This window comes from Pelecanus crispus, chromosome 27, assembly GCF_030463565.1.
Source record: "Pelecanus crispus isolate bPelCri1 chromosome 27, bPelCri1.pri, whole genome shotgun sequence".
Classification (NCBI taxonomy): Eukaryota; Metazoa; Chordata; class Aves; order Pelecaniformes; family Pelecanidae; genus Pelecanus; species Pelecanus crispus.
Window position 1 is genome coordinate 1,352,460 of NC_134669.1, and position 26,849 is coordinate 1,379,308.

General features: G+C 71.7%; 2 protein-coding genes across 2 annotated transcripts; both read right to left on the reverse strand.

Annotated features, from left to right (window-relative positions):
- Positions 1-764: 764 nt before the first annotated feature.
- MAST1 (microtubule associated serine/threonine kinase 1) lies at positions 765-17,865 on the reverse strand. The gene is made up of 27 exons (XM_075725121.1): positions 17,827-17,865; positions 17,345-17,376; positions 16,115-16,203; positions 15,518-15,593; positions 14,456-14,534; positions 13,971-14,134; positions 13,380-13,455; positions 12,835-13,041; positions 11,833-11,934; positions 11,064-11,193; positions 10,624-10,691; positions 9,712-9,821; positions 9,424-9,632; positions 8,127-8,265; positions 7,918-8,050; positions 7,680-7,845; positions 6,567-6,668; positions 6,100-6,222; positions 5,786-5,895; positions 5,014-5,122; positions 4,641-4,829; positions 4,386-4,559; positions 3,562-3,791; positions 2,803-2,925; positions 2,282-2,418; positions 1,997-2,166; positions 765-1,414 (listed from the first exon to the last, which is right to left on the reverse strand). Exons 1-27 carry the CDS (start codon positions 17,863-17,865, stop codon positions 765-767), a joined length of 3,936 nt encoding a protein of 1,311 aa, XP_075581236.1.
- Positions 17,866-19,086: 1,221 nt separating this feature from the next.
- On the reverse strand, positions 19,087-22,449 carry RNASEH2A (ribonuclease H2 subunit A). The gene is made up of 8 exons (XM_075725227.1): positions 22,323-22,449; positions 22,125-22,196; positions 21,431-21,557; positions 20,673-20,760; positions 20,093-20,230; positions 19,790-19,877; positions 19,555-19,678; positions 19,087-19,192 (listed from the first exon to the last, which is right to left on the reverse strand). Exons 1-8 carry the CDS (start codon positions 22,447-22,449, stop codon positions 19,087-19,089), a joined length of 870 nt encoding a protein of 289 aa, XP_075581342.1.
- Positions 22,450-26,849: the final 4,400 nt, after the last annotated feature.

Genomic DNA, 26,849 nt, shown 5'->3' on the forward strand with positions numbered 1-26,849 from the left:
CGTCCCGCCTGGCGGGGGGCGTTTGCATAGCGAGAACGGGGGGGATGATGTCACGGGGGGGTTGGTGATGTCACCTGCTCGGCCGGCCCTTGCAGCGCCCTCAGCTGCTGTTGCGGGACGTGGCTGCGTGCCTGGGGCGCGTCAGCCCTGCTCGGTGATGTCACAGCGGTGACATCACCGCCCGGCACCAGTCATGGCTCCCACCCTGCTGCCACTGCAGCTGTGACATCACCATTCCCACGCCTCTGGTTACACTGCAGCTATGACATCACCATTCCCACGCCTCCGGTTACACTGCAGCTATGACATCACCATTCCCACGCCTCCAGTTACATCGATCACAGCTGTGACAGCAGCACCCTTGTTACATCATAACCATGACATCACCACTCCTATGCCATCAGTGACATCATAACTGTGACATCGCAAATTCCACGCCACCGCCGACTCTTGCAGCTGCAACATCACCGCTCTGCTGACTCCAGCTGTGACGTCACTCCCACTCCCCCAGGGCCACCGCTGTGATGTCACCGTTCCGCCTCCCCGAGCGGTGCCAGAGCTCTGCCCTCGCCTCTCCCCCCCGCCTGTGACGTCACCACTGTGACATCAGCGGGGCCAGAACCGGGGGCAAACAGGAGACCGGGGGGGACGCAGGGGGGGGTGTGGGGAGCTGCCGGCCCCGTGACGTCACGCCGGGGGCATCACAGCATTAACCCTTCGCGTGCCGGGGGGTGCTGGGGGCGCGGGGGGGCTGCGGTCCCCCCCTATTTACAGCCGCGGGAGGGGGGGGGCCCCGCGCCGGGCCCCACCACCACGATGGGCACCGGGGGCCCCCCCGGGCCGCCGCCGCGCCGGGCCTGCTCGTGCTCCTGCACCGGGCTGAGCGCTTTGGCGGGGCCCCGCGCCCCCCGCTCGGGCTCCTCGCCCCCCGGGGCGGCCTCGGCGCCGGCCGGGCCCCCCAGCAGCAGCGGCAGCTCCTGGCGGCCCAGGCGGCGGGCGGGGGGCGCGGGGGGCGCGGGGGGCGGCCCCTCGGCCGGGCTCTCGCCGTCCCACTCGGCCAGGCTCTGCAGCGGCGGCTCGGCCGGGAAGTCCTTGCGGGCGGCCTCCAGGCCGTGCTTGCGGGGCGCCGGCGCCGACGCCTTCTCCGGGGGGCCCCGGCGGGCCAGGCGGGGCGACTCGGCCGCCTTGGGGTGCAGCTTGGCGGGGAAGGCGGGGGGCGAGGCGGCGGTGGGCGAGGGCGTGTGGGCCAGCGGCGAGAGCGGGATGCTGCCGGCCGACTTGCAGCGCGCCGCCCGGTACTGCCGCTGCAGCTTCGGGGAGAGGCCCTGCAGCGAGCTGGGCCGCAGGTGGGGCCCGGCCGGCGCCGGCGAGGGCGGAGCGCTGGAGCCCGGCGAGCTGCTGGGCGGGGAGGCCCCTGCGCCGGCCGCGGGTCAGGGCCGGCCGCGGGTCAGGGCCGGCCGCGGGTCAGGGCCGGCCGGGGCCTCCCGCCGTGGGCCGCCATAGCGCCCGACCCCGCCATAGCGCCCGGCCCCGCCACCATCCCTCGCGGCCACCGTAGTTCCCCCGCGCCCCGCCGCCATGGTCCCGCCCCGTTACCATGGTCCCTCCCGCCCCGTTGCCGTGGTCACTCCCGCCTCGCCCCCGCCCCGTTACCATGGTCCCTCCCGCCCCGTTGCCGTGGTCACTCCCGCCTCGCCCCCGCCCCGTTACCATGGTCCCTCCCGCCCCGTTGCCGTGGTCACTCCCGCCTCGCCCCCGCCCCGTTACCATGGTCCCTCCCGCCCCGTTGCCGTGGTCACTCCCGCCTCGCCCCCGCCCCGTTACCATGGTCCCTCCCGCCCCGTTGCCATGGTCACTCCCGCCTCGCCCCGCCGCCATGGTTCCTCCCTCCCGCCCCGTTGCCATGGTTCCTCCCGCCCCGTTACCATGGTCCCTCCCGCCCCGCCCCGTTGCCATGGTTCCTCCCGCCCCGCCCCGTTGCCATGGCGGCGCGTACCCGTCTCGGCGGCGCGCGGCGGGTGGGCGGGGTCCCGCGCGCGCGCGTGGGTGGGGGAGGCGGGCAGGCTGTCGGAGGAGGAGAGCGAGCGGCTCAGTGACGTCAGCGAACGGCTCGTGTGCAGCAGCGACGCCTGTCGGGCCAGGTGCCGGAAGAGCGCGCTGCGCCGCCTGCCGGCGAGGAGGACTGTCAGGGCGGCGGCCGGGCCCCGCCCCCGAGCCCCGCCCCCGAGCCCCCCAGACCCCCCCCAGCCCACCCAGGCCCCCCCGTTGTCCCCGTCCCCACCTCTCGTGGCCGCCCCCGGCGCCGCCCCGGCGGTTCCTGCGCGCCATCTTGGCCCGGGCGCTGCGGCGCCGCGCGGGGCCCAGGCGGATGGACGTGTTCTCCAGCGGCGTCGTGGTCACCAGCACCTTCGTCCCGCTCTGGCGCACAGCAGGGTCACCGCCGCGCCCTGCCACGCCCTGACGCGCCCCACCACACCCTGACACGCCACGCCACGCCCTGACGCGCCCCACCACACCCTGACACGCCACGCCATGCCACGCCACGCCCTGACGCGCCCCACCACACCCTGACACGCCACGCCATGCCACGCCACGCCCTGACGCGCCCCGCCGCACCACGCCGTGCCCTGGCGCGCCCGCGCCCTGCCCGCCACCTCCCCACCAGCACCCACAACCCAGCCGTGACCCCCCTGGGACCCCCCCGGGACCCCCCGGGACCCCCACAACCCTGCCACGGCCCCAGTGCAGCCTCTCCGCCCCCGCCGCCACCTTTTGACCATGTGGCCCCTGGTGACCCCTGACCTTGAGGATGAGCTCGACGACCTCGGTGTGCACCAGCCCGTGGACGGGCTCCCCGTTGACGTGGGTGATGAGGTCACCGGCACAGAGCCCCGCCTCCTGCGCCGGGCCCCCTTCCTCCACGTGCTGCACCCGCGGCGCCGTTATCCGCAATGCACCGGGATCGTGACCCCCGAGCCCCCCCCGCCGCCACCACGGCCCCCAACGTCCCCGCCAAGCGCCCCCGATGTCCCCATCCCACCGTCCTCCCATCTGTCCCCTGTTCCTTGCTGACCCACACAATGTGCCGGGCACTGCTCGCGTCCCCCCACATCCCTCCATGTCCCCTCCCCACCCCCCAATGTCCCCTCCCCGTCCCCCGATGTCCCCCCTGTCCCCCAATGTCCCCCCTATCCCCTCCAAGTGCCCCCAAAGTCCCCATCCCACCGTCCTCCCGTCTGTCCCCCTGTCCCTCATTGACCCGCAACGATGTGCCAGGCACTGCTTGCGTCCCCCCACATCCCTCCATGTCCCCATGTCCCCTCCCTGTCCCCCAATGTCCCCCCTGTCCCCCCCATCCCCTCCAAGTGCCCCCAATGTCCCCATCCCACCATCCTCCCGTCTGTCCCCCTGTCCCTTGCTGACCCACACTACGTGCCGGGCACTGCTCATGTCCCCCCACATCCCCCCATGTCCCCTCCCCAACCCCCAATGTCCCCTCCCTGTCCCCCCATATGTCCCCCGATGTCCCCCCGTCCCCCCATGTCCCCCCGTCCCGCTGACCCAGACGACGTGGTGGACGCTGTAGACGTCGCTGTCCCCCAGGTAGACGCGGATGGCACGCAGGGTGAAGCCGAACTTCTTGCCGGGCCGGGGGATGGCGATGGGGGAGCGGGGGGCAGCCACGGCCGGGGCCAGCTCCCGCCCGGGGGACGAGTCCCGTGAGGAGGGGTCCGAGGACAGCGACCGCGGGGACATGGGGCTGCCCAGGGGCGAGGAGCCGGGCGCCTCCCCTGCGCCCCGACGCTGGCACCCGCGCCCACGGGCCCGGGGGTCCGGGCCATGCGCTGCCCCCCACCCGTGGGACCGGGGGTCCCCCAACCCGTGGGGGCCTGGGTGACCAGGGAGCACCCACCCTCGGCACCCAGGGGACCCCCGCCACCCTTGGGGACCCGGGCACCTGGGGGACCCACACCACCCCAGGCTGCCCACCAAGAGGGTTGGGGGGGTCCCGGGGGTTTGGTTGGGGTCCCAGGGGTGGGTTTGGGGTCCTGGGGGGGGTGGTTGGGAACCCAGGGGTGGGTTTGGGGTCCCGGGGGGTGGTTGGGGTCCCAGAGGCAGGGTTGGGGTCACGGGGGGGGTGGTTGGGGTCCCAGGGGCAGGGTTGGGGTCCCGGGGGGGGTGGTTGGGAACCCAGGGGTGGGTTTGGGGTCCCAGGGGCAGGGTTGGGGTCCTGTGGGCAGGGTTGGGGTCCCAGGGGTGGGTTTGGGGTCCCAGGGGCAGGGTTGGGGTCCCAGGGTTGGGGTCCCAGGGAGATGGTTGGGGTCCCAAGGGTGGGTTTGGGGTCCCAGGGGCAGGGTTGGGGTCCCGGAGGTGACACCCACCGCTGGGGATGATGACGGAGAGGGCGGTGGCCGACGCCGACTTGGTGACCTTCCCAGGGCCGCGGGGGCTGCGCTTGTCACTCCCCGCCTCGGGGACCACCCCTGGGTGCCGCGGCCGCCGCAGCCCCAGCTCGGCCCGGGGTGGGGGGAGATCCCCAGCCCGCGGCGCTCGCTCCCCTGGGGGGAGCGGCCGGTGAGGACCCAGGCGTCCGGGACCCCCCTGGGGGCCCAGGCACCCGGGACCCCCCCAGGACTGACCTGGCTCCTCGCTGGGCCCATCCGAGGGTCCATCACGGGAGGAGACCCCGTTGCGGGGAGGCGGCCGCTCCTCGAGGGGGGCCCCTGGGCGCCCCGGTTCCAGCAGCGCTGAGAAGCGGCGACGGGCTCCGGGCGGGGGACTGCCCTCGCCCTCGGCAGGGGGGGCCCTCGGCGGCCGGTGGGCGCTTCCTGCAGGGACCCAGGTGTTTGGGGGGGGTCTGACCGCCACATCCCCCCACGCACCCCCTCCGGGGCACCCAGGCATCCGGGCAGCGCCCGGGGACCCAGGCTTTGCCCCCCACCCTGGGGGTCCAGGCGTGACCCCCAGCCAGGGACCCCGGCGTGGGTGCTCACAGCTCGGGCGAGGCCGTGCGCCAGCCGCGGTCGCGGGCGAAGCCGTCGCGTCGCCCCTCGTCCCGCGGACGCCCCTTGGCCGCCTTCGGCTCCGGCTGCTGTGAGAGCTGCTCCAGGCTGCTGTACACCTGCACGGGCGACACCGCGCAGCCGCTCGCAACAGGCTTCGCACCGGGCTTTGCACGGGGGTTACATGGGGCTTCACACGGGAGTTACATGGGGGTTACACGGGGTTTCGCACCGGGTTGCACCGGGCTTCGCACGGGGGTTACACAGGGTTACACCGGGCTTCGCACAGGGTTACACGGGGCTTCGCACAGGAGTTGCATGGGGCTTTGCACAGGGCTTCACACTGGGTTGCACCGGGCTTCGCACGGGGGTTACGCGGGGCTTCGCACGGGGGTTACACGGAGTTACACCGGGCTTCGCACGGGGCTTTGCACGGGGTTGCACCGGGCTTCGCACGGGGGTTACACGGGGCTTTGCACGGGGCTTTGCACGGTGTTACATGGGGCTTTGCACGGGGTTTGCACAGGGTTTTGCATGGGGGTTTGCAGGGGGGTTACACAGGGGTTGCACGGGGCTTTGCACGGGGTTTGCATTGGGGTTACACAGGGGTTGCACAGGGGGTTACACAGGGCGTTTGCACATGTGTGATTGCACGAGGGTTGCACCAGGGTTTGCACAAGGAGCCTGCGCTGCCTGGGGCCATGCGTGGTCCTGTGCGTCCCCCGTGCCCCCCCGTGCCCCCCCGTGCCCCCACCGCCCCCCCGTGTCCCCCCGTGCCCCACCTTGCTGAAGCGGGGGGAGCAGGACGAGAACTGCCGGATCTCCACGGGTTCGTCCTCCGTTGTGTCCTCATCCTCGTAGGAGGTGACGTGGGGGTACCGGTCCGAGCGCGCTGGGGGGGGCAGGCAGAGGTGGGGGGTCCCGCAGGGTGACCCCGGGGTGAGGCACCCATAGAGGGGGCCCACGGGGGGGGTCCCATGGCGGGGGGGGGGCCTAGAAGGTCCCCGAGGGGGTTGTCCCTGGTTGGAAGTCCTGGGGGGGCGCATGGGGTGCCAAGGGGGGGGGTCCCAGGGTGGGGGTCCCGGGGGTCCCTCACTGTCGAAGTAGCTGGTGTCCTCCTCGGACTCCAAGTGCGGCACAAACTCGGCTTTCTGCCGCAGCAGCCCCGTCCAGTCGAGCGCCGCGAAGAAGCCGTGGGCCTTCACCTCCTGCGCCCCCCCTGCGGGGACGGGGACGGAGTCAGCGGGACGGGGGCAGGGGATGGGGGCAGCGGGGATGGGGGCAGTGGGACGGGGATGGGGTCACGGGGACAGGGACAGGGGCAGTGGGGACGGGGGCAGTGGGGACAGGGGCAGGGGGACGGGGGCAGGGGGACGGGGACAGGGTCAGGGGGACAGGGTCAGGGGGACAGGGTCAGGGGGATGGGGACGGGGGCAGCGGGGATGGGGGCAGGGGGACGGGGCAGGGGGACGGGGGTCAAGGGATGGGGGCAGCGGGGACGGGGGCAGCGGGGACGGGGGCAGGGGGACGGGGGCAGCGGGGGCCGCAGCCTGGGGGTCTCACCGGCCCCGAGGCGCCGCAGCGGGTCGGGCTGCAGGAGGCAGGAGATGAGGTGCTGGGCGTCGGGGGGCAGCGCCTCGTCCCCCTCCGGCCACAGGATCTCGTCTGACACGGCGGGGGACACGGGGGGACACGGGGGGACACGCGTGAGCACGGGGTCACGGCTGCCAGCCCCGTCACGTCCCCGTGTCCCTGTGCTGGGGGTGACCTGCCCTGTCCCCGGGTCCCCGTCCCCACGTACCCGGGAGGACCCATCCCACCGTGCCCCCATGCCCAGGATGACCCGCCCTGTCCCCCCGTGTCCCACCGTGTCCCCATGCCCGAGATGACCTGCCCTGTGTCCCCCCGTGTCCCCCTGTGTCCCCATGCCCGAGATGACCTGCCCTGCGTCCCCCCCGTGTCCCCATCCCGTGTCCCCATGCCCTGCATCCCCCCCCGTGTCCCCCCGTGTCCCCATCCCGTGCCCCCATGCCCAGGATGACCTGCCCTGCGTCCCCCACCGTGTCCCCCCGTGTCCCCATCCCCTGCCCCCATGCCCTGCGTCCCCCCGTGTCCCCATGCCTGGGATGACCTGCCCTGCATCCCCCCCTCTCCCCATGTCCCCCCGTGTCCCCATCCCGTGTCCCCATGCCTGGGATGACCTGCCCTGCGTCCCCCCATGTCCCTCCATGTCCCCATCGCTGTACGAGAGATGACCTGCCCCATTCCCATGTCCCCCCAAACCTGAGATGACCTGCCCCATGTCCCCAGGGCCCCCCACATCCTGCCCCCATACCCGGGATGACCTGCCCTGTCCCCCCGTGTCCCCATCCCATGTCCCCATCCCATGTCCCCCCATGTCCCCATCCTGTGTCCCCGTACCCAAGATGACCCGCCCTGTCCCCCCATGTCCCCCTCCCGTGTCCCAGTCCTGTGTCTCCATTCCGTGTCCCCTACCCGAGATGACCCGCCCTGTCCCCCTGTGTCCCCCTACCTGAGGTGACCTGCCCTGCCCCCCGTGTCCCCATCCCGTGTCCCCCCATGTCCCCGTGCCTGGGATGACCCACCCTGTCCCCCCATGTCCCCCTACCCGAGATGACCCGCCCTGTCCCCCTGTGTCCCCCCGTGTCCCCCTACCCGAGATGACCTGCCCGAAGAGCTCCTCGGGGGTGTCCCCGAAGAAGGGGACGCAGCCCACCAGGAACTCGTAGAGGACGATGCCCATCGCCCACCAGTCCACCGGCTTCCCGTAGCCCTGCCGCAGGATCACCTCGGGTGCGATGTACTCGGGGGTCCCGCACACCTGCGGGCAGGGTCAGCGCCAGCCACGCCCCGCCGCGCCACACCACGCCACGCCGCGCCACGCCGCGCCCACCTGCTTGTCGCGGAACTCCCGGGCGTCCTTCTCCATGTGCCCCTCGTAGAGGTTGGTGGTGAGGCTCATCAGCCCCATCTTGGAGAGCCCGAAGTCCGTCAGCTTCACGTGGCCCAGCGAGGTGATCAGCAGGCTGTGGGGGCCGAGGCGCCCGTCACCCCCCCGGCCGTGTCCCCCCTGCCGCCCCGGGACCCCCGCCTCGCGCGTACTTGTCGGGCTTGAGGTCGCGGTGCACGATGCCGTAGTTGTGCAGGTACTCGAGGGCCAGGACGGTCTCGGCGAAGTAGAGCCGGGCCAGCTCCAGCGGCAGCGCCCCAATGTGCTTCAGCAGCGTCGCGCAGTCCCCGCCTGGGACGGGGGGACGCGGGGGGACGCGGGGACACGTGGGGGGGGACACGCGGGGGGGGACACGCGGGGGGATGCGTCATGGCACCACCCGCCACCGCCCAGCACGTCCCAGCGGCAGGCAAAGCACCCACCCGCATGCAAAGCACGGTTTCGGGACGTAAAAACGCCCCGTCGTGACATAAAACCTCCCTGTTGCAACGCAAACCACCCCACGTCGCGCTGCCCGGCCCCGCATCGCCGTGGCCAGCTCCATGTTGTGATTCTTGGCCCCATGTCATCGAATCGCTTCGGTTGGAAAAGACCTTTAAGATCATCCAGTCCAACCATATCATGACACGCAACCCTGTATTGCGATGCCCAGCCCCTCATCGTACCGCCCAGCGCCATATCATGACGCCCAGCCCCATATCACAACACCCGGCCCTGTATCATGATGCCGAGCCCCATGCTGCAATGCCAAGTCCTGTACCGCAATGCCCAGCTCTCTATCGCGATGCCCAGCCCTGTATTGTGGCACCCAGCCCCGTATCATGACACCTGGACACACATCACAACATCCAGCCCGGTATTGCAACGTCCAGCCCTGTATCATGACACCTGGACACACATCACAACATCCAGCCCGGTATTGCAACGTCCAGCCCTGTATCATGACACCTGAACACATATCACAACATCCAGCCCTGTATCATGACACCTGGACACATATCACAACATCCAGCCCGGTATTGCAACGTCCAGCCCTGTATCATGACACCTGGACACACATCACAACATCCAGCCCAGTATTGCAACGTCCAGCCCTGTATCATGACACCTGGACACACATCACAACATCCAGCCCAGTATTGCAACGTCCAGCCCTGTATCATGACACCTGGACACCTGTATCACAACACCCAGCCCAGTATTGCAACACCCAGCCCAGTATTGCAACGTCCAGCCCTGTATCATGACACCTGGACACATATCACAACACCCAGCCCAGTATTGCAACGCCCAGCCCTGTATCATGACACCTGGACACATATCACAACACCCAGCCCTGTATCCCAACGCCCAGCCCCACGTCACGACGCCCGGACCCATATCGCAACACCCAGCCCTGTATCGTGACGCCCAGCCCTGCGTCACAGCGCCCGTCGGCCCCGCGCCCACCTTCGACGTACTCCATGACCATGCAGAGGTGGCGGCGGGTCTGGAAGGAGCAGAACATGCTGACGACGAAGGGGTTCTCGGCGAAGGTGAGGATGTCGCGCTCCACGAACGCCTGCTCCACCTGGTTGCGCAGCAGCAGGTTCTGCTTGTTGATCTTCTTCATGGCGAAGCGCTGGCGCGTCGCCGTGTGCCGCACCAGGTACACCGCCCTGCCGGCACAGCCGCGCGGGGCGTCACGCCTCGCGTCACGCCAGGGACCCCTGCGTCCAGGACCCCCGCGTCCGGGACCCCCGGCATCGGGGGCCGCTCACCCCGTAAGCGCCGTTACTGATGAGTTTGATCGTCTCGAAGTCGCCTTCGCCCGGTGGCTTCTTGGCCCTGGGGACGGCGCTGCGGCCCTGGGGGGACACGGGCACGTGGGGGCACATGGGGGGACATGGGCACATGGGGTGACACAGGCATATGGGGGGACACGGGTGACACGGGCACATGGGGTGATGCGGGTGACATGGGCACATGGGGGGACACGGGCACATGGAGGGACATGGGTGACATGGGCACGTGGGGTGACATGGGGTGACATGGGCACGTGGGGTGACACAGGCACATGGGGGGGACACGGGGACATGGGGTGACATGGGTGACACGGGCACGTGGGGTGACATGGGGGGACACGGGTGACATGGGGTGACGTGGGGTGACACGGGCACATGGGGTGACATGGGCATGTGGGGTAACACGGGCACATGGGGGGACATGGGTGACATGGGCACATGGGGGGACACGGGCACATGGAGGGACACGGGTGACATGGGCACGTGGGGTGACATGGGCACGTGGGGTGACACAGGCACATGGGGGGGACACGGGGACATGGGGTGACATGGGTGACACGGGCACGTGGGGTGACATGGGGGGACACGGGTGACATGGGGTGACATGGGGTGACACGGGCACATGGGGTGACATGGGCATGTGGGGTGACACGGGCACATGGGAGGACATGGGTGACATGGGCACATGGGGTGACATGGGGGGACATGGGCACATAGGGTGACACGGGGTGACATGGGTACATAGGGACACGGGCACATGGGGACACAGGCACATGGGGTGACACAGGCACATGGGGGGACACATGTGACACAGGGTGACATGGGCACAGGGGGGGACACGCAGGGACCCTGCCCTGATGCCCACCTCAGCCCCCTCCTCGGGCTCTGGCGTGTTGCTCCCGCCGCTGTCGGGCTCCTCCAAATGCACCACATCTGCAGGGACACGGGGCGTCACGTGTGTACGGGGACATGGGGCGTCAAGCGTACACAGCCCCAGCGCACAACACCCCACGCGTGCACCCTTCAAGCACGCACCCCCCCGTGCATGCTCCCACACCCCTGCACACCCCCAGTGTGCAAGCTCGACGTGACCCATGCAGGCACCCCGCCGTGCACGCTCCCACACGTGTGTACAGCCCTGCCCACCCCCAAGGCGTGCAGATCCCATGCGCGCCCCCTCCCGTGCAAGGCCCCCGCGTGCGCACGCTCCCACACGCGCGTGCACGCCCCTTGCATGCTCCCACACGTGCACGCATGCCCCTACGGGCGTGTGCAAACCCCGCGGCCGCTCGCACACACGTGTACCGGGGAAGGGGTCCCGCGCCAGCCCCAGCTGCCCGATGATGTAGCGGGGGATGTCGGCCTTCAGCAGCCCCTCGCGGGCCTGGCCCTCCGCCGCCGCCAGCAGCTGGTAGAACTCGGCCGGGTCGAACTCCTGCGCCGAGACGCCCCGGCACGCGTGTGCACGGGGGGACACACACTGTCACACGTGTGCACATGGGGACACGGACCAGCACGGCGCAATGCACCAGCAGACAGTGGGGGCGTGTGCTGGTCGACATGTGCGTGCCGGTGCGCACGGGTCCGTGCCCGTGCGAGAGCGTGTGGAAGCATCTGAGCACATGTGTGTGCACACTAGGGCATGTGTGTGCGGGCACCAGGACGCGTGCGTGTGTTTGAGCCCAAACACATGTGTGCACGCATGTCACTGTGCCTGCACCAACACACACGCATGTGCCAGAGCACACGGGTGAGCACACGGGCGAGCACACGTGTGCCTGCGTGCACCGACAGTCACAGGGGTGAGCGCACACGCGTGTGCCCCCAGCCCCTCCCGCCTTTGTCTCGGTGGTCCCGGGATGCTCCGTCGCCATGGCGCTGCCCCGGCAACACGGCTGTCACCGTGGCAACAACAGCCCTGCCTCCCCATTGGCTGCGCGCAGGGATTGGCCAGGGAGTTGTCAGGGTGACCGGAAGGGCTTCGTCTGATTGGACAGTTGGGATGGTGCAGAATGGGATGGGGGGGGATGCTGGGGGGTGACCCCGGACACCCGGGGGGGCCCGGGGCACTCACCAGGCACTCGAGCAGGCGGGCAGGGCGGGAGATGATGATGAGGAGTTTCTTCACCAGCTGGGTGATGAAGGCCACCTCCTCCGACTCGGAGCGCTCGTAGGCCTGGGGGTGCGCGGGGAGGGGGGTGTCAGGGGGTCCCAGGGACCGGGGGGTGCTGGGGAGTCACATGGGGTCCTGGGGGGGTCCCCTTGGGTCTTGTTGGGTCCAGCAGGGTCCCAGCGGGTCCCTGCGGGGTCCTGTTGGGTCCCATTGGGTGCCCGTGGGTGCTGAGGGTTCCCATGGGGCCCTGTATGGCCCTGGGGGGTCCCCATTAGGTGCTGGGGGTGCCACTGGGCCCAGCTGGGTGCTGTTGGGTTCCCCATTGCACCCTGTTGGGTCCCGTTGGGTGCCATTGGCCCCCCTGGGTCCCTTGGGGCCCAGCTGGGCACTGTTGGGTGTCACTGAGCCTCTTTGGGCCCTGTTGGGTGCCAATGGGTCATGTTGGGCTCTGTTGGGTGCCAATGGGTCACGTTGGGCCCTGTTGGGTCCGTGTTGGGCTCCATTGGGTGCCATTGGGCTCTGTTGGGCCCTGTTGGGCCCTTTTAGGTCCCTTGGGGCCCTGTTGGGCTCTGTCGGGTCCTTCTGGGTCCCTTGGGTCCCCGTAGGGCTCTGTTGGGTCCTTTTGGGTCCCTGTTGGGCTCTGTTGGGTCCTTTGGGCCTCTTGGGGCCCTGTTGGGTCCTTTTGGGTCCCTTGGGGCCCCGTTGGGCTCTGTTGGGTCCTTTTGGGTCCCTGTTGGGCTCTGTTGGGTCCTGTAGGGTCCTTCTGGGTCCCTTGGGTCCTTGTTGGGCTCTGTTGGGTCCTTTTGAGTCCCTTGGGGCCCCGTTGGGCTCTGTTGGGTCCTTTTGGGTCCCTGTTGGGCTCTGTTGGGTCCTGTTGGGCCCTTTTGGGTCCCTTGGGGCCCCATTGGGCTCCGTTGGGTCCTTTTGGGTCCCTATCGGGTCCCATTGGGCGCCACGGCTCACGTCCTGCAGCAGCCGCTCCATGTTCTCCTGCAGCTCATAGAAGTAGCCGGCGGTGATGAGGCCGTGCCGCGCCTTGGCCAGGCAGTCGCGGGCCAGCTCGACCAGCTGGTGCTGGATGAAGCTGAGGGCGCCATCAGCCAGCGGTGTCCCCCCGGGGCCACAGCCCCGCACGAACTCCTCCAGCCGCTCCTCCATCTGTGCCGTGGCCTGCGGGACCCAGGCGGACAGGCTGCCCATGGCTCCCAATGCCTCCACAGCCCCCCCCCGAGGCCCCCCCAAGACCCCATAACCTCCTCCGGTGCCCCATAACCATCCCAGCCGCCCCCCCGAGCTGTCACACCCCCTCTCCAGGAACCTCAGAGGCCCCCGATCCCCCATAGATACCTCATAACCCCCCAAGACCCCCAAAACCCTGCCAGGACCCCCCCAAGACCCTATACCCTCCCCCAGTGCCCCTTAGCCGCCTGAGACCCCCTCGAGCTGTTCCATAGCCCCCCCCCAGACCCTATGCCCTCCCCCAGCCCCCCGCTTCCCCCCAGCCCCACCTTGGGGAACCGCTCCTTGTAGACGTGGTTCATCATCACGATCTCGTTGTCGTGGGACGAGGGCGAGCGCCCGGGGCTGGGGGGGCACCACTGGCACCCGCGGGACCCGCAGCGTCCCCCCCCTGAGCATCCCCACCGCTGGCACCCGTGGGACCCCCAGCATCCCTCCACCGCGTCCCCACGGGGACCCCTGGTGTCCCCCCATCCCACCCCCCTGATGTCCCACGGCCACAGCATCCCCATCACCCTGCTGCCCCCCACCCCGCGGTGCCCCGTGGTCCCCCCAGGGTGTCGTCCCCCCCCCCGCTCTGGGTCACCCCACACCCATGGCATCCCCACTGCCACGGTGCCCTGATCCCCCCACGGTGTCCCCAAAGCCCTGCCACCCCCAGCCCTACGGTGTCCCCAACCGCACGCTGTCCTCAAGCCCCGTGGTGCCCCCCACAGTCTCCCCAAAGCCCTGGTGACCCCCCCCCCCAGCCCCACGGTGACCCCCAGCCCCACGGTGCCCGGATTCCCCCGCGGGGTCCCCAGATCCCTGGTCCCCCCCAGGCACTTGGGGTCCCCAACCCCCCAGTGCCCCAGCCCCACCTGAGGCTGCGGGAGCGGGGGCGCGGGGCCGGCCCCCCCCGGGCCCCCCCATCCTCCTCGGCCAGGCTCTCGGAGCTGCCGAAGTGGCGGGAGAGGAAGCGCAGCTCCTCCGGCGTCGGCTGCGCCGGCAGCTGGTGCAGGCGCTCCTGCGACGAGCACGAGGACTGCGCGCCCGCGTCACCCCTCCGACCCCGCAGGCCCCCACCGCGCCCCAGGGACCCGCGCAGACCCCCCCCGGCACCCCACGGGCACCTGTGGCCACCCCTGGGGACCCACTGTGGGCCCACAACCGCGCCCCATGGACCCCCCCTCCGCGATGCCCCGCTGCACGGACCCCTGGCCACCCACCGACCCCTCCCCAAGGACCCTGTCGGTGGGACCTGCACCCACCGCCGCAGTGACCCCCCCATCAGCCACCCCCCGCCATGGGGAGGGCACCCCAGAGGGTCCCCTGGCCCTGGGGGGCTCCGGGGCCCCCGACTCACCGAGACGGTGGAGCTGGGGGTGTTGGTGCCATAGCCGGAGGAGGGCAGCGAGGCCAGCGACCACCGGCGCCCGTCGGCACTGTGGGGGGGGGGGTGTCAGGGCACCCAGGAGACCCCCCCCAAGCCCACCCCTGAGCTAGGGTGGGACCCAGGCGCCCGGATGCATCCCCCCACCACCACCCGGACAACTGGGTCCCCTCCCCGACACCGGGGTCCCCCATCCTGGATGCCTGGGTCCCCCCAGATGCCTGGGTCCCCCATCCAGGACATCTGGGTCCCCCCGAATGCCTGGGTCCCCCCCCCCCCCCAGACACCTGGGTCCCCCCCGAATGCCTGGGTCCCCCCCCAGACACCTGGATCCCCCATCCTGGATGCCTGGGTCCCCCCGGACACCTGGGTCCCCTCCCTGGATGCCAAGGTCCCCCCAGATGCCGGGGTCCCCTATATCGGACACTGGGGTCCCCTCCCTGATGCTGGGTCCCCCCCTCGGATGCCGGGGTCCCCTATATCGGACACATGGGTCCCCTCCTTGATGCCAGGGTCCCCTCCCCCATGCTGGTGTCCCCTCCTGGACACCGGGGTCCCCCATCCTGGACACCTGGGTCCCCCCAGATGCCTGGGACCCCTCCCTGGACACCTGGGACCCCTCCCTGGATGCTGGGGTCCCCCCAGATGCCTGGGTCCCCTATCTCAGACACATGGGTCCCCTCCCCAATGCCGGGGTCCCCTCCCTGATGCCGGGGTCCCCAATATTGGACACTGGGGTCCCCTCCCCGATGCTGGGGTCTCCTCCCCGGACACCTGGGTCCCCCCCCCGATGCTGGGGTCCCCTCCCCAGACACCAGGGTCCCCCATCCTGGAAGCCAGGGTCCCCCCAGATGCCTGGGTCCCCTATCTCGGACACGTGGGTCCCATTCCCAATGCTGGGGTCCCCTCCCCGACACCAGGGTCCCCTCCCCGGACACCGGGGTCCCCTCCCTGATGCCGGGGTCCCCTATATCGGACACTGGGGTCCCCTCCCTGATGCCGGGGTCCCCTCCCCGGACACCGGGGTCCCCTCACCGGCGTGAGGAGGCGAAGGAGAAGTGGGCCGGGTTGCTGGGCGAGAAGTTTCGGGGACTGTCCAGGGGGCTGCTGCCTGAGGGGGGGACACACACACGTGTGACACGGGGACACCGGGTGACGTCACCACTGCCCCGCCCTGACACCCCCTCCCTGCCAGGCCCCGCCCACACCAGAGGGGGCGGGGCCAAATGGATGCAACCCACCCCTGCAGGAAAGGGGGGGCCAGGGGGGGACCCAGAGGCTTTGGGGGTCCCTCCCAAAGAGAGGCCAGGGGGGTTCTTGGGGCCTGGGGGGGCAATGGGTCCCTTGGGGGGGTCCCTGGCTTTGCCTGGGGGCTTCTTGGGGCATGAGGGGGGCAATGGGTCCCTTGGGGGGTCCCTGGGGGGTCCCCGGGTTTGCCTGGGGGTTTCTTGGGGCATGAGGGGGGCAATGGGTCCCTTGGGGGGGTCCCAGTGGTTTGGGGGGGGAGTCTTATGTGTCCTTGGGGGGCCCCTATGGATCCCTGGGGCTCCCTATGGGCTCCTTTGGGGGCTTCTGGGGGGAATCTGGGGGGCCTCGGGAGGGGTGGGGGACCCCGGGTGGGGGGGGTCTCACCGATGTGGCCGGGCAGCGGCGAGTGGGGCCGTGGGAGGGTGGGGGAGGTGCTGGTCAGGATCAGGCTCTTCCGGTTGCTCGTGCGGCAGCTGGGGGGGGGGGAGGCCGTGAGGGGGGGCCGGGACTCCCCTCACACAGCCCCCACGCTCCCCCCCCCCGCGTGTCCTCGCACCCGAACATGCTCACGACACCCAAAGGTGCCCGGGGGGGGCACCACAGCCCCCCCTCCCAGGGGGTGCAGGAATTGGGGGGGGTCGGGGGGGGGCAGTGGCCATGGGGGGACTCATGGGGCCGGGGGGGGGGGGGGCCGGGGACAGAGGATGAAGGTGGAGGATGAGGAAGGAGGGATGAGGGCCGGAGGGTGGGGATGAAGGAGGGAGGAGGATGGAGAAGAGATGAAGGGTGAGGCTGAAGGAGGACGAGGATGGAGGAGGGATGCGGGCGGAGAAGGGATGAAGGCTGGGGATGAAAGAGGATGAGGATGAAGGAGGGATGCGGGCAGGGTGGGGATGAGGGCGGAGAAGGGATGAAGGCTGAGGATGAGGATGGAGGAGGGATGCGGGCAAGGATGGGGATGAGGGCAGAGAAGGGATGAAGGATGAGGATGGGGACTGAGGGATGAAGGCTGGGGATGAGGATGGCGACGGAGAGCGATGAGGATGGGGACTGTGGGATGAAGGCTGAGGATGAGGATGGGGATGAGGGCAGAGAAGGGATGAAGGATGAGGATGGGGACTGAGGGATGAAGGCTGGGGATGAGGATGGCGACGGAGAGCGATGAGGATGGGGACTGTGGGATGAAGGCTGAGGATGAGGATGGGGATGAGGGCAGAGAAGGGATGAAGGCTGAGGATGAGGATGCGGATGGAGAGAGATGAGGATGGGGACGGAGAGGGATGAAGGCTGAGGATGAGGATGGGGACGGAGAGCAATGAGGATGGGGACTGAGGGATGAAGGCTGGGGATGAGGATGGCGAAGGGACGGAGGATGAGGACGGGGGGAGGAAGGCCGAGGCCCCATTACCTCTTGGAGCGGCGGAACATGCTGCTGCCCACCAGGATCGGCATCGGGGGGGGCGGGGGGGGGGGGGGCCGGGGGGCTCCGGGGCGGTGGCGCCTGGGCGGGGGACGCGGCGGCTGCAGAGGGGCGGGGCCGGGGCGGGGCCGGGGCTCTGGGTGCAATGGCGGGGGGGGGCATGGGGGCGATGGGGTGGCCGGGGGGGGTCTTACCTGCTGCTCTTCCGCGGCAGCGGCAGCTCCTTCTGCAAAACGGGGCAGAGGGTGGGGGGCGGCCGGGCCCCCCCCGGAGCCCCCCCCGGCCCCGCAGCAGCTCTCGGGGGGGTCCCCGGGCCCTGCCCCGCTGCTGGGGGGGCCCAGACACCGGCTCCCCCCCCACACACACCCGGGGCCCCCCACCTCTGCAGCCCCCCCAGATCCAGGCAGGGCCCCGGCCCCCCCCCCCCAGCGCTGCAGCCCCCCCCCCCCGCCCCCGGTATCGCCCCGCCCCGGTACCGGGACCGCATCACCCCCCCGGTGCCGACCCCGCCCGGCCCGACCTTCCCGGTACCGGCACTGCGTGACCCCCCCGGGGCCGGGGCCGCCCTGCCCGGTGCAGACCCCCCAGGACCGACCCCCCCCCCCCCCCCCCCCGGTACAGACACCCCCCCCCCCAGCACCGACCCTCCCCGGTACCGAGCCCCCCCCCCCGGTACCTGCAGCCGCCGCCGCCGGATCACGCCCGAGTCGTCCATGGCGCCGCCGGTGCGGGGGTCCCGGCCCCCCCCGTGCCCGCAGCCCCCCCTCAGGCGCCCGCCGCCATCCTCCGCCGTGCGGGACCCCCGGCAGCGCCCCGCCCCCTGGCCCCGCCCAGCCCCGCCCCCGCGGGGGGACCCAGGCTGGGGGGGGGGGGGGGGGGGAAGGCCCCACCCCGGGGGGAGGAATTTAACCCCTGCGCTGCCGGGGGGCCTTCATCCTGCCCCCCCCCCCTTTGCCCCATGGCACCCACGTGCCCCAGGGTCCCCCCACCCCGGCAGCTCTCCCCTACCCCCCCCAGGACCCCCCGGGCCCCCCCAGCTCCGCCTGGGTCCCCCAGGACCCCCCCAGGACCCTTCTGGACCCCCCCGGTTCTCCCCAGCTCCCCTCCGGTTCTCCCAGGAACCTCCAGGACCCCCCCAGGTCCCCTAGAACCCCCCCAGGACCGTCCTGGACCCTCCCGGTTCCCCCAGGACCCCCCAGGACCCCCCCAGGACCCTTCTGGACCCCCCAGGACCCCCCCAGCTCCCCTCCGGTTCCCCCTGGAACCTCCTGCCCCCCCCCCGGTTCCCCCAGGACCCCCGGCGCTGTCCGCGGTGCTGAACCGGCCACGCTCTCCCGCCCGGGTCTCCTCGGGGGGGGCTCCAGGCCGCCCCCCCCCCCCCGTGTTAATATTGGGGCATTACGGAAGAGCCCCCCCCCCCCCCCCCGTGACGTCTCGGTACCGTAACCCCCCTGAAAACGCTCCCACGGGAGTGGGGGGGGCTGCTCAGGGCCCCCCCGGTGCCCCCCCCCCCCGGATTAGACCCCTAATCCCCGGGATTGAGGCCATGGCCCGGTGCTGGCCAGCACCGATTAACGGAGGGGGGGGGCGGCGGACACGGGACACACCTGGGCTCCCTGCCCCCCCCGTGGGGGACCCCAACCCCCCCCAAAGCCAGGGTGCCCCAAACGCCCCCCCCCAACCCCACAGACCCCCCCCAAATGCTCCAGACAGCCCCGACCCCCCCTTCCCTGCGACCCTCCAGCTGCACAGGGAGGTGGTTGCTGCCCTAGAGCCCCCCCCCCAAAAAAAACAACTGGATTTTTTTTTTTTTTTTACCACTTTTTGTTAAAAAAACCATTGGCTTTAATAGGGGGGAAGTGTTTGGGGGTCCCCGTTTCGGGGGGGGTCCCCGTTTCGGGGGGGTCAGAGCTCGGCCAGGGGCCGCAGGCTGCGCTCATGGAAGAAGCGGGTGGGGGGGTGCGCCGGGGGGGGGGCCCGGGTGAAGTAGGAGAGCAGCGAGGGGGGGGGCTGCGGGGTCCTCGGGGGTGTCCTCATCGGCCCTGGGGGGGGGGGACACAGGTCAGGGATTGGGGGGGGGGGCACAGGGGACCCCCGAGTCTGGGTAGGGGTTTCTGTCCCCCTCCCCGGCAGGGCAGGGACCCCCGTGCCCCCCCATTGCATGGGACTCCCCCTCCCAGCCCCCCCATTGCCCAGACAGCCCCCCCGTGCCCCCCCAGCACACACAGCCCCTCCGTGTCCCCCCTCTGTCCCCCCCCAATTCCACAGGGACCCCCACCCCACTCCCCCCATTGCCAGAGCAGCCCCAGCTCCCCCCCAGCTTCACCCTGAGCCCCCCCCCAGGTCCCTGCACCCCACCTGTGTCCCCCCCCCGCACCCCGTGTCCCCCCCCCCCCCCCCGTACCACTTCACAGGGACCCCCCCGCGCTGCAGCAGCTCCCGTGCCGTCCCCCAGCTGAAGCGCACGAACTGGGGGAACCCGAAAACGGGCTCGAGGTGCCGCCGCAGCCACTCCTTCGTCTTGGGGTCTGCAGGGAGGGGGGGGACACCGTGAGGGGCACCCGGGCGCCGGGGTCCCCTGGGGGCCAGGACACCACCCCCCCCCCCCCCCAAAACCACCCCCCCCCAGCTGCTCCTACCATTGGGGTACCCCGAGCCATAGTCCCGGTCGATGTCCCCCAGGTCCTCCACAAACTTCCAGTGCTTCACGGCGTGGTCACGGGCGACCTGGGGGGGCACGGAGAGATTTTGGGGGGCACAGAAGGGTTTGGGGGGGGCACAGAGGGGTTTGGGGCACCCTGGCCCCCCCCCCCGCCATGAAAATCACCGCCCTGGGGGGCTGGGGGGGGTGCTCGGGGCAGGTGGGTGCTCTGGGCGGGGGGGCTCGGGAGGGTGTGGGGGCTCGGGGGGGGTGTGGGTGCTCTGGGGGGGTCGGTGCCCACCTTGGCGCAGATGCTGGCGGCGCTGACAACGGGGAAGAGCCCATCGGCTTTGGGGCGCACGGTCACCCCCAGCCCTGGGAAGCGCTGCCGCAGCTTCGCTTCGTACTTCTCCGCCGGCCCCACCGTGTCCACGAACACCTGCGGGAGCCCCGGCCCCCCCAAAATCATCCCCGGCTCCCTAATCCATCCTGACCCCCCCCCCAGCACCCCAAAACCCCTGCAAAAGCTCCTCAACCCCCCTAAAGCAGCCCAACCCCTCCACCGCACCCCCCCTCCCCAAAATAGCCTGAAATCCCCCCAAATCCACCTGGACCCCGCCAGCACCCCCAAACCCACCCCAAATTACACCCAAACAATCCCAGACCCCCCGCACCTCTCAAAACACCCCAAAACCGACCCAGATCCCCCCCCAGAACCCCAACTCCCCCCCTCCCCCCAAAACCGCTCAGCCCCGTGAGGGAAACCAAGGCACGGGGGGAGGAGGAGGAGGAGGAAGGTGGGGCTTGGCGTCAGCCCAGGACCCCCCCAGCTCCCCCTCCCCGCGCCGGGGCTGCCCCCCCCCCCACCCCCCCAAACCCACCTCGGCCACCTGCACCCCCGAATCCAGTGCGAACTGGATGAGGCCCACGGCCGTGTCCTGCGACAGCTCGTTCAGGTTGTACTTGGCGCTGGGGGGGGGGGCGGGGGGGCACGTCAGGCCCCAGCGCCCCAAATGGGGAGCCACCCCTCCAGCACCCCAAAACTGGGGTAAGTGGGGTCCCAGAGGAGTCTGGGGACCCTCCGGTTCGTTTTGGGGACCCTGGGGGGGTCGGGGAGGGGTCTCACTGCTGCTGTATGCCGGCAGAGATGTGGTCAGGGGGGTCGCAGGGGGTTTTTGGGGGATCCTGGGGGGGTCGGGGGGTCCTAGGGGGTTTGGGGGGGGCCCTGGGAGGGGTCGGGGGGGTCTCACCGCTGCTGCATGCAGGCAGAGATGTGGTCAGGGGGGTCCCAGGGGGGTTTGGGGGGTCCTGGGGGGGGTCTCACTGCTGCTGCATTCAGGCAGAGATATGGTCGGGGGGGGTCCTGGGGGGGTTTGGGGGATCCTAGGGGTCCCAGGGGGTTTTGAGGGGTCCTGGGGGGGTCAGAGGGTCTCGGGGGTCCTGGGAGGGGTCGGGGGGGGTCTCACTGCTGCTGCATGCAGGCAGAGATGTGGTCAGAGGGGTCCCGGGGGGGTTTGGGGGATCCTGGGGGGGGTTGAGAGGCCCTAGGGGGGTCGGGGGGTCCCGGGGGGGTTTGGGGGGCTCTGGGAGGGTTCGGGGGGTCCCGGGGGGTTTTGGGGGGCCCTGGGGGGGGTCTCACCGCTGCTGCATGCAGGCAGAGATGTGGTCGGGGGGCAGCACGTGCAGCGCCCACCCCAGGACGTCGCTCGCCGCCCCCAGCAGCTCGAAGCGCCGCTCCCGCTCCCCCTCCGACAGCGTCTTCGAGTCTGGGGGGGGGGGGGGGCGGCCGGCGTGAGGGACCCCCCCTCCCGAACCCCCCCAAATCCCCCCGGGACGCCCCGACTGCCCCCGGGACCCCCCTCAGCCATCCCAGGCCCCCCCAACCTCCACCGTGCCCCCAGCCCACGGTTGGGATGGCCAAGCGTCCCCCCGGGACCCCCCCGGGGCTCCCTGCCCGCCCCGGGACCCCCCCCAGGACCTCCCCGGGGCTCCCTACCCACCCCGAGAGCCCCCAGGGCCCCCTGCCCACCCCGGGACACCCCCGGGGTCCCCTGCCCCCCCGGGACACCCCCGGGGCCCCCCCCGAGACCCTCCCGGGGCTCCCTGCCCGCCCCGGGACCCCCCGGGGCTCCCTGCCCGCCCCGGGACCTCCCCGAGGCCCCCCCCGGGGCCCCCTGCCCACCCCTGGACCCCCCCGGGGCTCCCTGCCCACCCCTGGACCCCCCCGGGGCTCCCCCCGAGACCCCCTCCCGGGGCTCCCTGCCCGCCCCGGGACCCCCGCGGGGCAACCCCCGGGCCCCCCCACCCCCGGCTGCCCCCCGAGACGCCCCCACCTGCCACCCCCAGCGCCTCCAGCTCCTCCAGCCGCTCCACGGGGCAGTAGCAGATCCCGTAAACCATCGGCCCTGCGGCGGGAACCGGGCAGGGGCGCGGTGAGACCGGGGGGGCGGGCGGAAGGGACGGCCCGCGCTGGTCCCGGTGCAGCGGGGAACCCCCCGGCCCCGGCGCCGCAGCCGCCCCCCGGGTCTCACCCAGCACCGGGCCCCGCCCCGCCTCGTCCACGCCGAGCGCGCAGGGCCGGTGGCGGCAGAGCGAGGGAACGGCGGAGCCGAACCGACCCGCGGCCGCCGGGTCCCGCTCCAGCCGCGCCAGCGCCATCACGGGGGCGGGGCCGGGGGCGGGGCCTGACCGAGCGCGGCTCAGGGTGGGGGCGTGGCCTGACAGGGGGGCGTGGCTTAACCGAGCGGGGCTTTGGGATAGGAGCGTGGCCTGGCGGGGGCGTGGCTTGACCGAGCGGGGCTTGGGATAGGGGCGTGGCCTGGCAGGGGCGTGGCCTGACCGAGCGGTGCTTTGGGATAGGAGCGTGGCCTGGCGAGGGCGTGGCTTCACTGAGCGGAGCTTGGGATAGGAGCGTGGCCTGGCGGCGTTGGGCGTAGCTTGACTGAGCGGGGTTTGGGGTGGGGCGTGGCCTAGTGGGGGCGTGGCTTGATCGAGCGGGGTTTGGTGATGGGGCGTGGCCTGGCGGCGGGGGCGTGGTCTGGCGGGTCGGGGCTGCTTATAGGGGCGTGGCCGGGGCGGTGGAGGCGTGGCCTGGTGGGGAGGCGTGGCCTGGCGGGATGCTTCATTAATAGGGGCGTGGCTTTGCGTTAGGGGGCGGAGCCACCGCGCGGCCCCATGGGAGTTGTAGGCGCCGGGGGGGGGGCCGCACACGCCGCCATATCCCACCCCCACCTCCCCGGTGTCACGGCGGGGTCCCGGACGCCCGGGGGTGGCGGGGGTGTGTCCCTGGGGGTATCCCGGAAGGCCCGGCCGCCCCCAACATCCGGGAAGTGCCGCCCCGGGGCGGGGCCGTGCCGGGCAGCGCGGGAGGGGTTCCCGGAACAGCAGCCCCCCACCCCCCGGCTCTTTCCCGCATGCCCAAATATGGGCACGGCTGCGTCAGCGGGGAAAGCCCCGGCCCCGCCCCCTTCCGCTGACGGCGGTGCCCGCGAGCGCCAGGGGGTTCCCACGGGGCGAGACGGGACACGCGGGGAGGTGGGGGGTGCGACCGGACACGGGTGGACGCAGAACAGCACAACCCGAGCAATTAGCACAGTTATTATTAATTAAATACAAAGGTACAAAAAAATAAACAGCAAAACGTGCTCCCCCCCCCACGCGGGGGGTCCTGTAAACATCATGGGGGGAATCCCCCCAATCCAGCCCCCGCTTTGGGGGGCGCAGAACAGGGGCTCAGCCCCCCTCCACCTGAGTCCGTCCCATGGACACCCTCACGGGTGAATCCCCGGGTTGGGGGGGGGGGCCTGACCCCGCGGGTCCCCCCCACCCCTGAGGTGTCCCCAGGCCTGGTTTGGGGGTACCCGGTGCATCCCACAGGTCCCGTTCCTGCAGGCCTTGGGGGTCCCTGGTCCTGCAGGTCCCTTTGGGTCCATTCTGGGGGGGCCCAGCTCCCCCATGGGGGTCCCCCATCCTCCCAGGTCCTTTTGGGGTCCTCCAGGTCCATGCTGGGGGGGGTCCCGCTGGGTGCCCCCCCCCGAGGTGACCTTTGCTGAGCAGCAGCCAGAGCCGACAGGGGTCCATGTCCACAGGGTCTCTGTCGGGGTGTCCATGGGGGTCCCCAGCAGGACCCCCCCGAAGCTGCAGTGCTCATCCCAGCACAGCCCCACGCAGCGTCTCGTTGGGGGGCTCTGCACCCCCGGGTCCGTGCCGGGGGGGGGGTCCCTGTCCCTCCAGCTCCATCCAGGTCCATGGGGTCCCCATCGGGGTGTCCATGGGGGTCCCCAGAGGGAGCCCCCCAAAGCTCCGGTCCTCACCCACAATCCCATGCAGCGTTCCACCGTGGCACCCTGTACCTCCATGTCCATGGGGGTCACCGGAGGGAGCCCCCCAAAGCTCCAGTCCTCACCCGCGGTCCCGTGCAGCGTTCCACCGGGGCACCCCGTACCTCCGTGTCCATGGGGGTCCCCGGAGGGAGCCCCCCAAAGCTCCAGTCCTCACCCGCGGTCCCGTGCAGCGTTCCACCGGGGCACCCCGTACCTCCGTGTCCATGGGGGTCCCCGGAGGGAGCCCCCCAAAGCTCCAGTCCTCACCCGCGGTCCTGTGCAGCGTTCCACCGGGGCACCCCGTACCTCCATGTCCATGGGGGTCCCCAGAGGGAGCCCCCAAAGCTCCGGTCCTCGCCCACAGTCCTGTGCAGTGTTCCACCGGGACACCCTGTACCTCCATGTCCATGGGGGTCCCCAGAGGGAGCCCCCCAAAGCTCCAGTCCTCACCCATGGTCCCGTGCAGTGTTCCACTGGTGCACCCTGTACCTCCGTGTCCACGCCGGGGGTCTCCACCGGGGTGTCCATGAGGGTCCCCCCCAGGCAGCAGCCGGGGCAGGGGCGGTCCGGGCACCCCCCGGGGTCCCTCCCGGGCCCGGTCCGGGGCATCGCTAGAAGCCGAGGGTGGCACCGGGGGGCAGCGGGCAGCCGGAGCCGGCGTGGTCACGCACGGAGCCGCGCAGCCGCCGCACCTGGGCGCGGAGCCCGGCCGCTGTCGCCGCCAAGGCCGCGTTCTGGGCGCGGAGCCCGCGGACGCGCTGCTCCAGCCGGGCGATGCGCTCCAGCTTCCGCCGCCGGCACCGGCTCGCCGCCAACCGGTTCCGCAAGCGCCGCCGCTCCGCCTGCAGCCGTTCCGGGGAGTCCGGACCCGGTTCGGCCGCCTCCGTCTCCGGTGCCGTTCCGGGGACCCCCGGGAAGGGCCCCGCGCCCACCGCCGCCGCCAGCCCCGGTCCCGGCGGCTCCGGCAGCGCCACGTTGGGCGGCCCCGGCTGGTGCAGCTCGTCCAGCGCCTGCGCGAAGTTACCGGCGAAGCCGTCGCGCTCCCCCGAGCCGGGATAGAAGAAGGCGCCGGTACCGGCGCCGCTACCGAAGAAGCCGCCGTCGGAGCAGGGCGCCGGCTTGAGCCCGCGGAAGGGCTCGGGGGGGGCCCCCGGCGGCAGCGCCCCCGGCAGCGCCCCGTAGTCGGGCTCGGGCCGGCAGAAGCCGCCCGGGAAGGGCGCAGGGCGGTAGAACGGCGGCTCCATCCGAGCGCACATACAGCCGCACCGGGGGACCGGGAGCAGCGGCGGCGGCGGGGCTCGAACCCACGGCCCCGCAACGCCCGCCCGCCTTATACCCGCCCGCGGCGGAAGCGCGGCCCCCATTGGCTGCGGCGCCCGCGGGACACGCCCCCCCGCGCTAGGACACGCCCCCCGCGCCGGGGACACGCCCCCGAGCGGGAAGGGGCGGGGCCGCCGTGGGGGCTAACGGCGGGGACACGCGCGTGTGCAAGGGGGGGGCCCCACGGCCGTGAGCACACCCGTGGGGGACGTGGGGGGGGGCACGCGGCACACGCGTGTGCACGGGGGGGCACGTGGGGGGCTGTGGGAGGGCACACGCGTGTAAGCGTGGGCCCCGGTCGTGTCCCAGTGTGCACATGCGTGAGCACGGGCCCTGGTCATGTCCCGGTGCACATGCGTGTGAGCACAGGCCCTAGTCGTGTCTCAGTGCACGTGCGTGTGAACACGGGCCCTGGTCATGTCTTGGTGCACACTCATATGAGCACATGCCCTGGTCGTGCCCCGGTGCACACGCACGTGAGCGCAGGCTCCAGCGCGTGTCCGGGCGCACAGGCGTGCAATCCCAGCCCACGCCAAGGCCGGGGCGAGCACAGGGCACACGCGTGTCTCCTTGTACCGGCACCATGCACACGCATGTGAGCTCACGTCGGTGCCCGATGCCCATGCATCGGCTCCCACACTGTGGGTGCTCAGGCGCCTGGGTCCCCCCGTGGGTGCTCGGGTGCCTGGGTCCCCCATGGGTGCCCGAATGCCTGGGTCCCCCCGTAGGTGCTCGGGTGCCTGGGTCCCCCCATGGGTGCCCAAATGCCTGGGTCCCCCATGGGTGCCCGAATGCCTGGGTCCCCCCACAGATGCCTGGGTCCCCCCGTGGCTGCCCGAATGTCTGGGTCCCCCCATGGACGCCTGGGTCCCCTCATGGGTGCCCAAACGCCTGGGTCCCCTCATGGGTGCTCGGACCCCTGGGTCCCCTCATGGGTGCCCAAACGCCTGGGTCCCCTCATGGGTGCTCAGACCCCTGGGTCCCCCATGGGTGCCCAAACACCTGGGTCCCCATGGATGCTCGTACCCCTGGGTCCCCCGATGGGTGCCCAAACGCCTGGGTCCCCCCACAGACGCCTGGGACCCCCCTGGGTGCCCCCATGGGTGCTCGGACGCCCGGGCCCAGTCCCCGTCCCTGAGTCACGGTCGGCGCCACGTGAGTCACTTCCCTCCCCACACCCCAGCGCCGCGGGCCCGGGCCAAGCACCCGTGCCCCCCGTGCCCCCCCAGCCCCGCAGCCCGGGTCCCTTGAGCTGCCCCTGCCCAGGGCGGGGGGGACACAGGCGTGCGGGTGGGGCAGGCGCGGGTTAACGAGCGGCGTGTCTCGGCCTGCCAGGGCAGGGCAGGGCCGCACACGCGTGTGCACGCACGAGGACGCGTCCGCGGGGCGGCGGCACGGGGGTCTCCCCCGCCCCGT

Coding starts and splice junctions, on each gene's coding strand:
- MAST1 (XM_075725121.1), bottom strand. CDS start 17,865: ATGGACGACTCGGGCGTGATCCGGCGGCGGCGGCTGCAG. Junction 16,204..17,344: donor CTGCCGCGGAAGAGCAGCAG/GTAAGACCCCCC, acceptor CCCCCCCCCCAG/CTGCCGCACGAGCAACCGGA. Junction 14,135..14,455: donor CCCCCAGCTCCACCGTCTCG/GTGAGTCGGGGG, acceptor GCGGGCGCGCAG/TCCTCGTGCTCGTCGCAGGA.
- RNASEH2A (XM_075725227.1), bottom strand. CDS start 22,449: ATGGCGCTGGCGCGGCTGGAGCGGGACCCGGCGGCCGCGGGTCGGTTC. Junction 22,197..22,322: donor GGGGCGGGGCCCGGTGCTGG/GTGAGACCCGGG, acceptor TTCCCGCCGCAG/GGCCGATGGTTTACGGGATC. Junction 20,761..21,430: donor TCTGCCTGCATGCAGCAGCG/GTGAGACCCCCC, acceptor CCCCCCCCCCAG/CGCCAAGTACAACCTGAACG.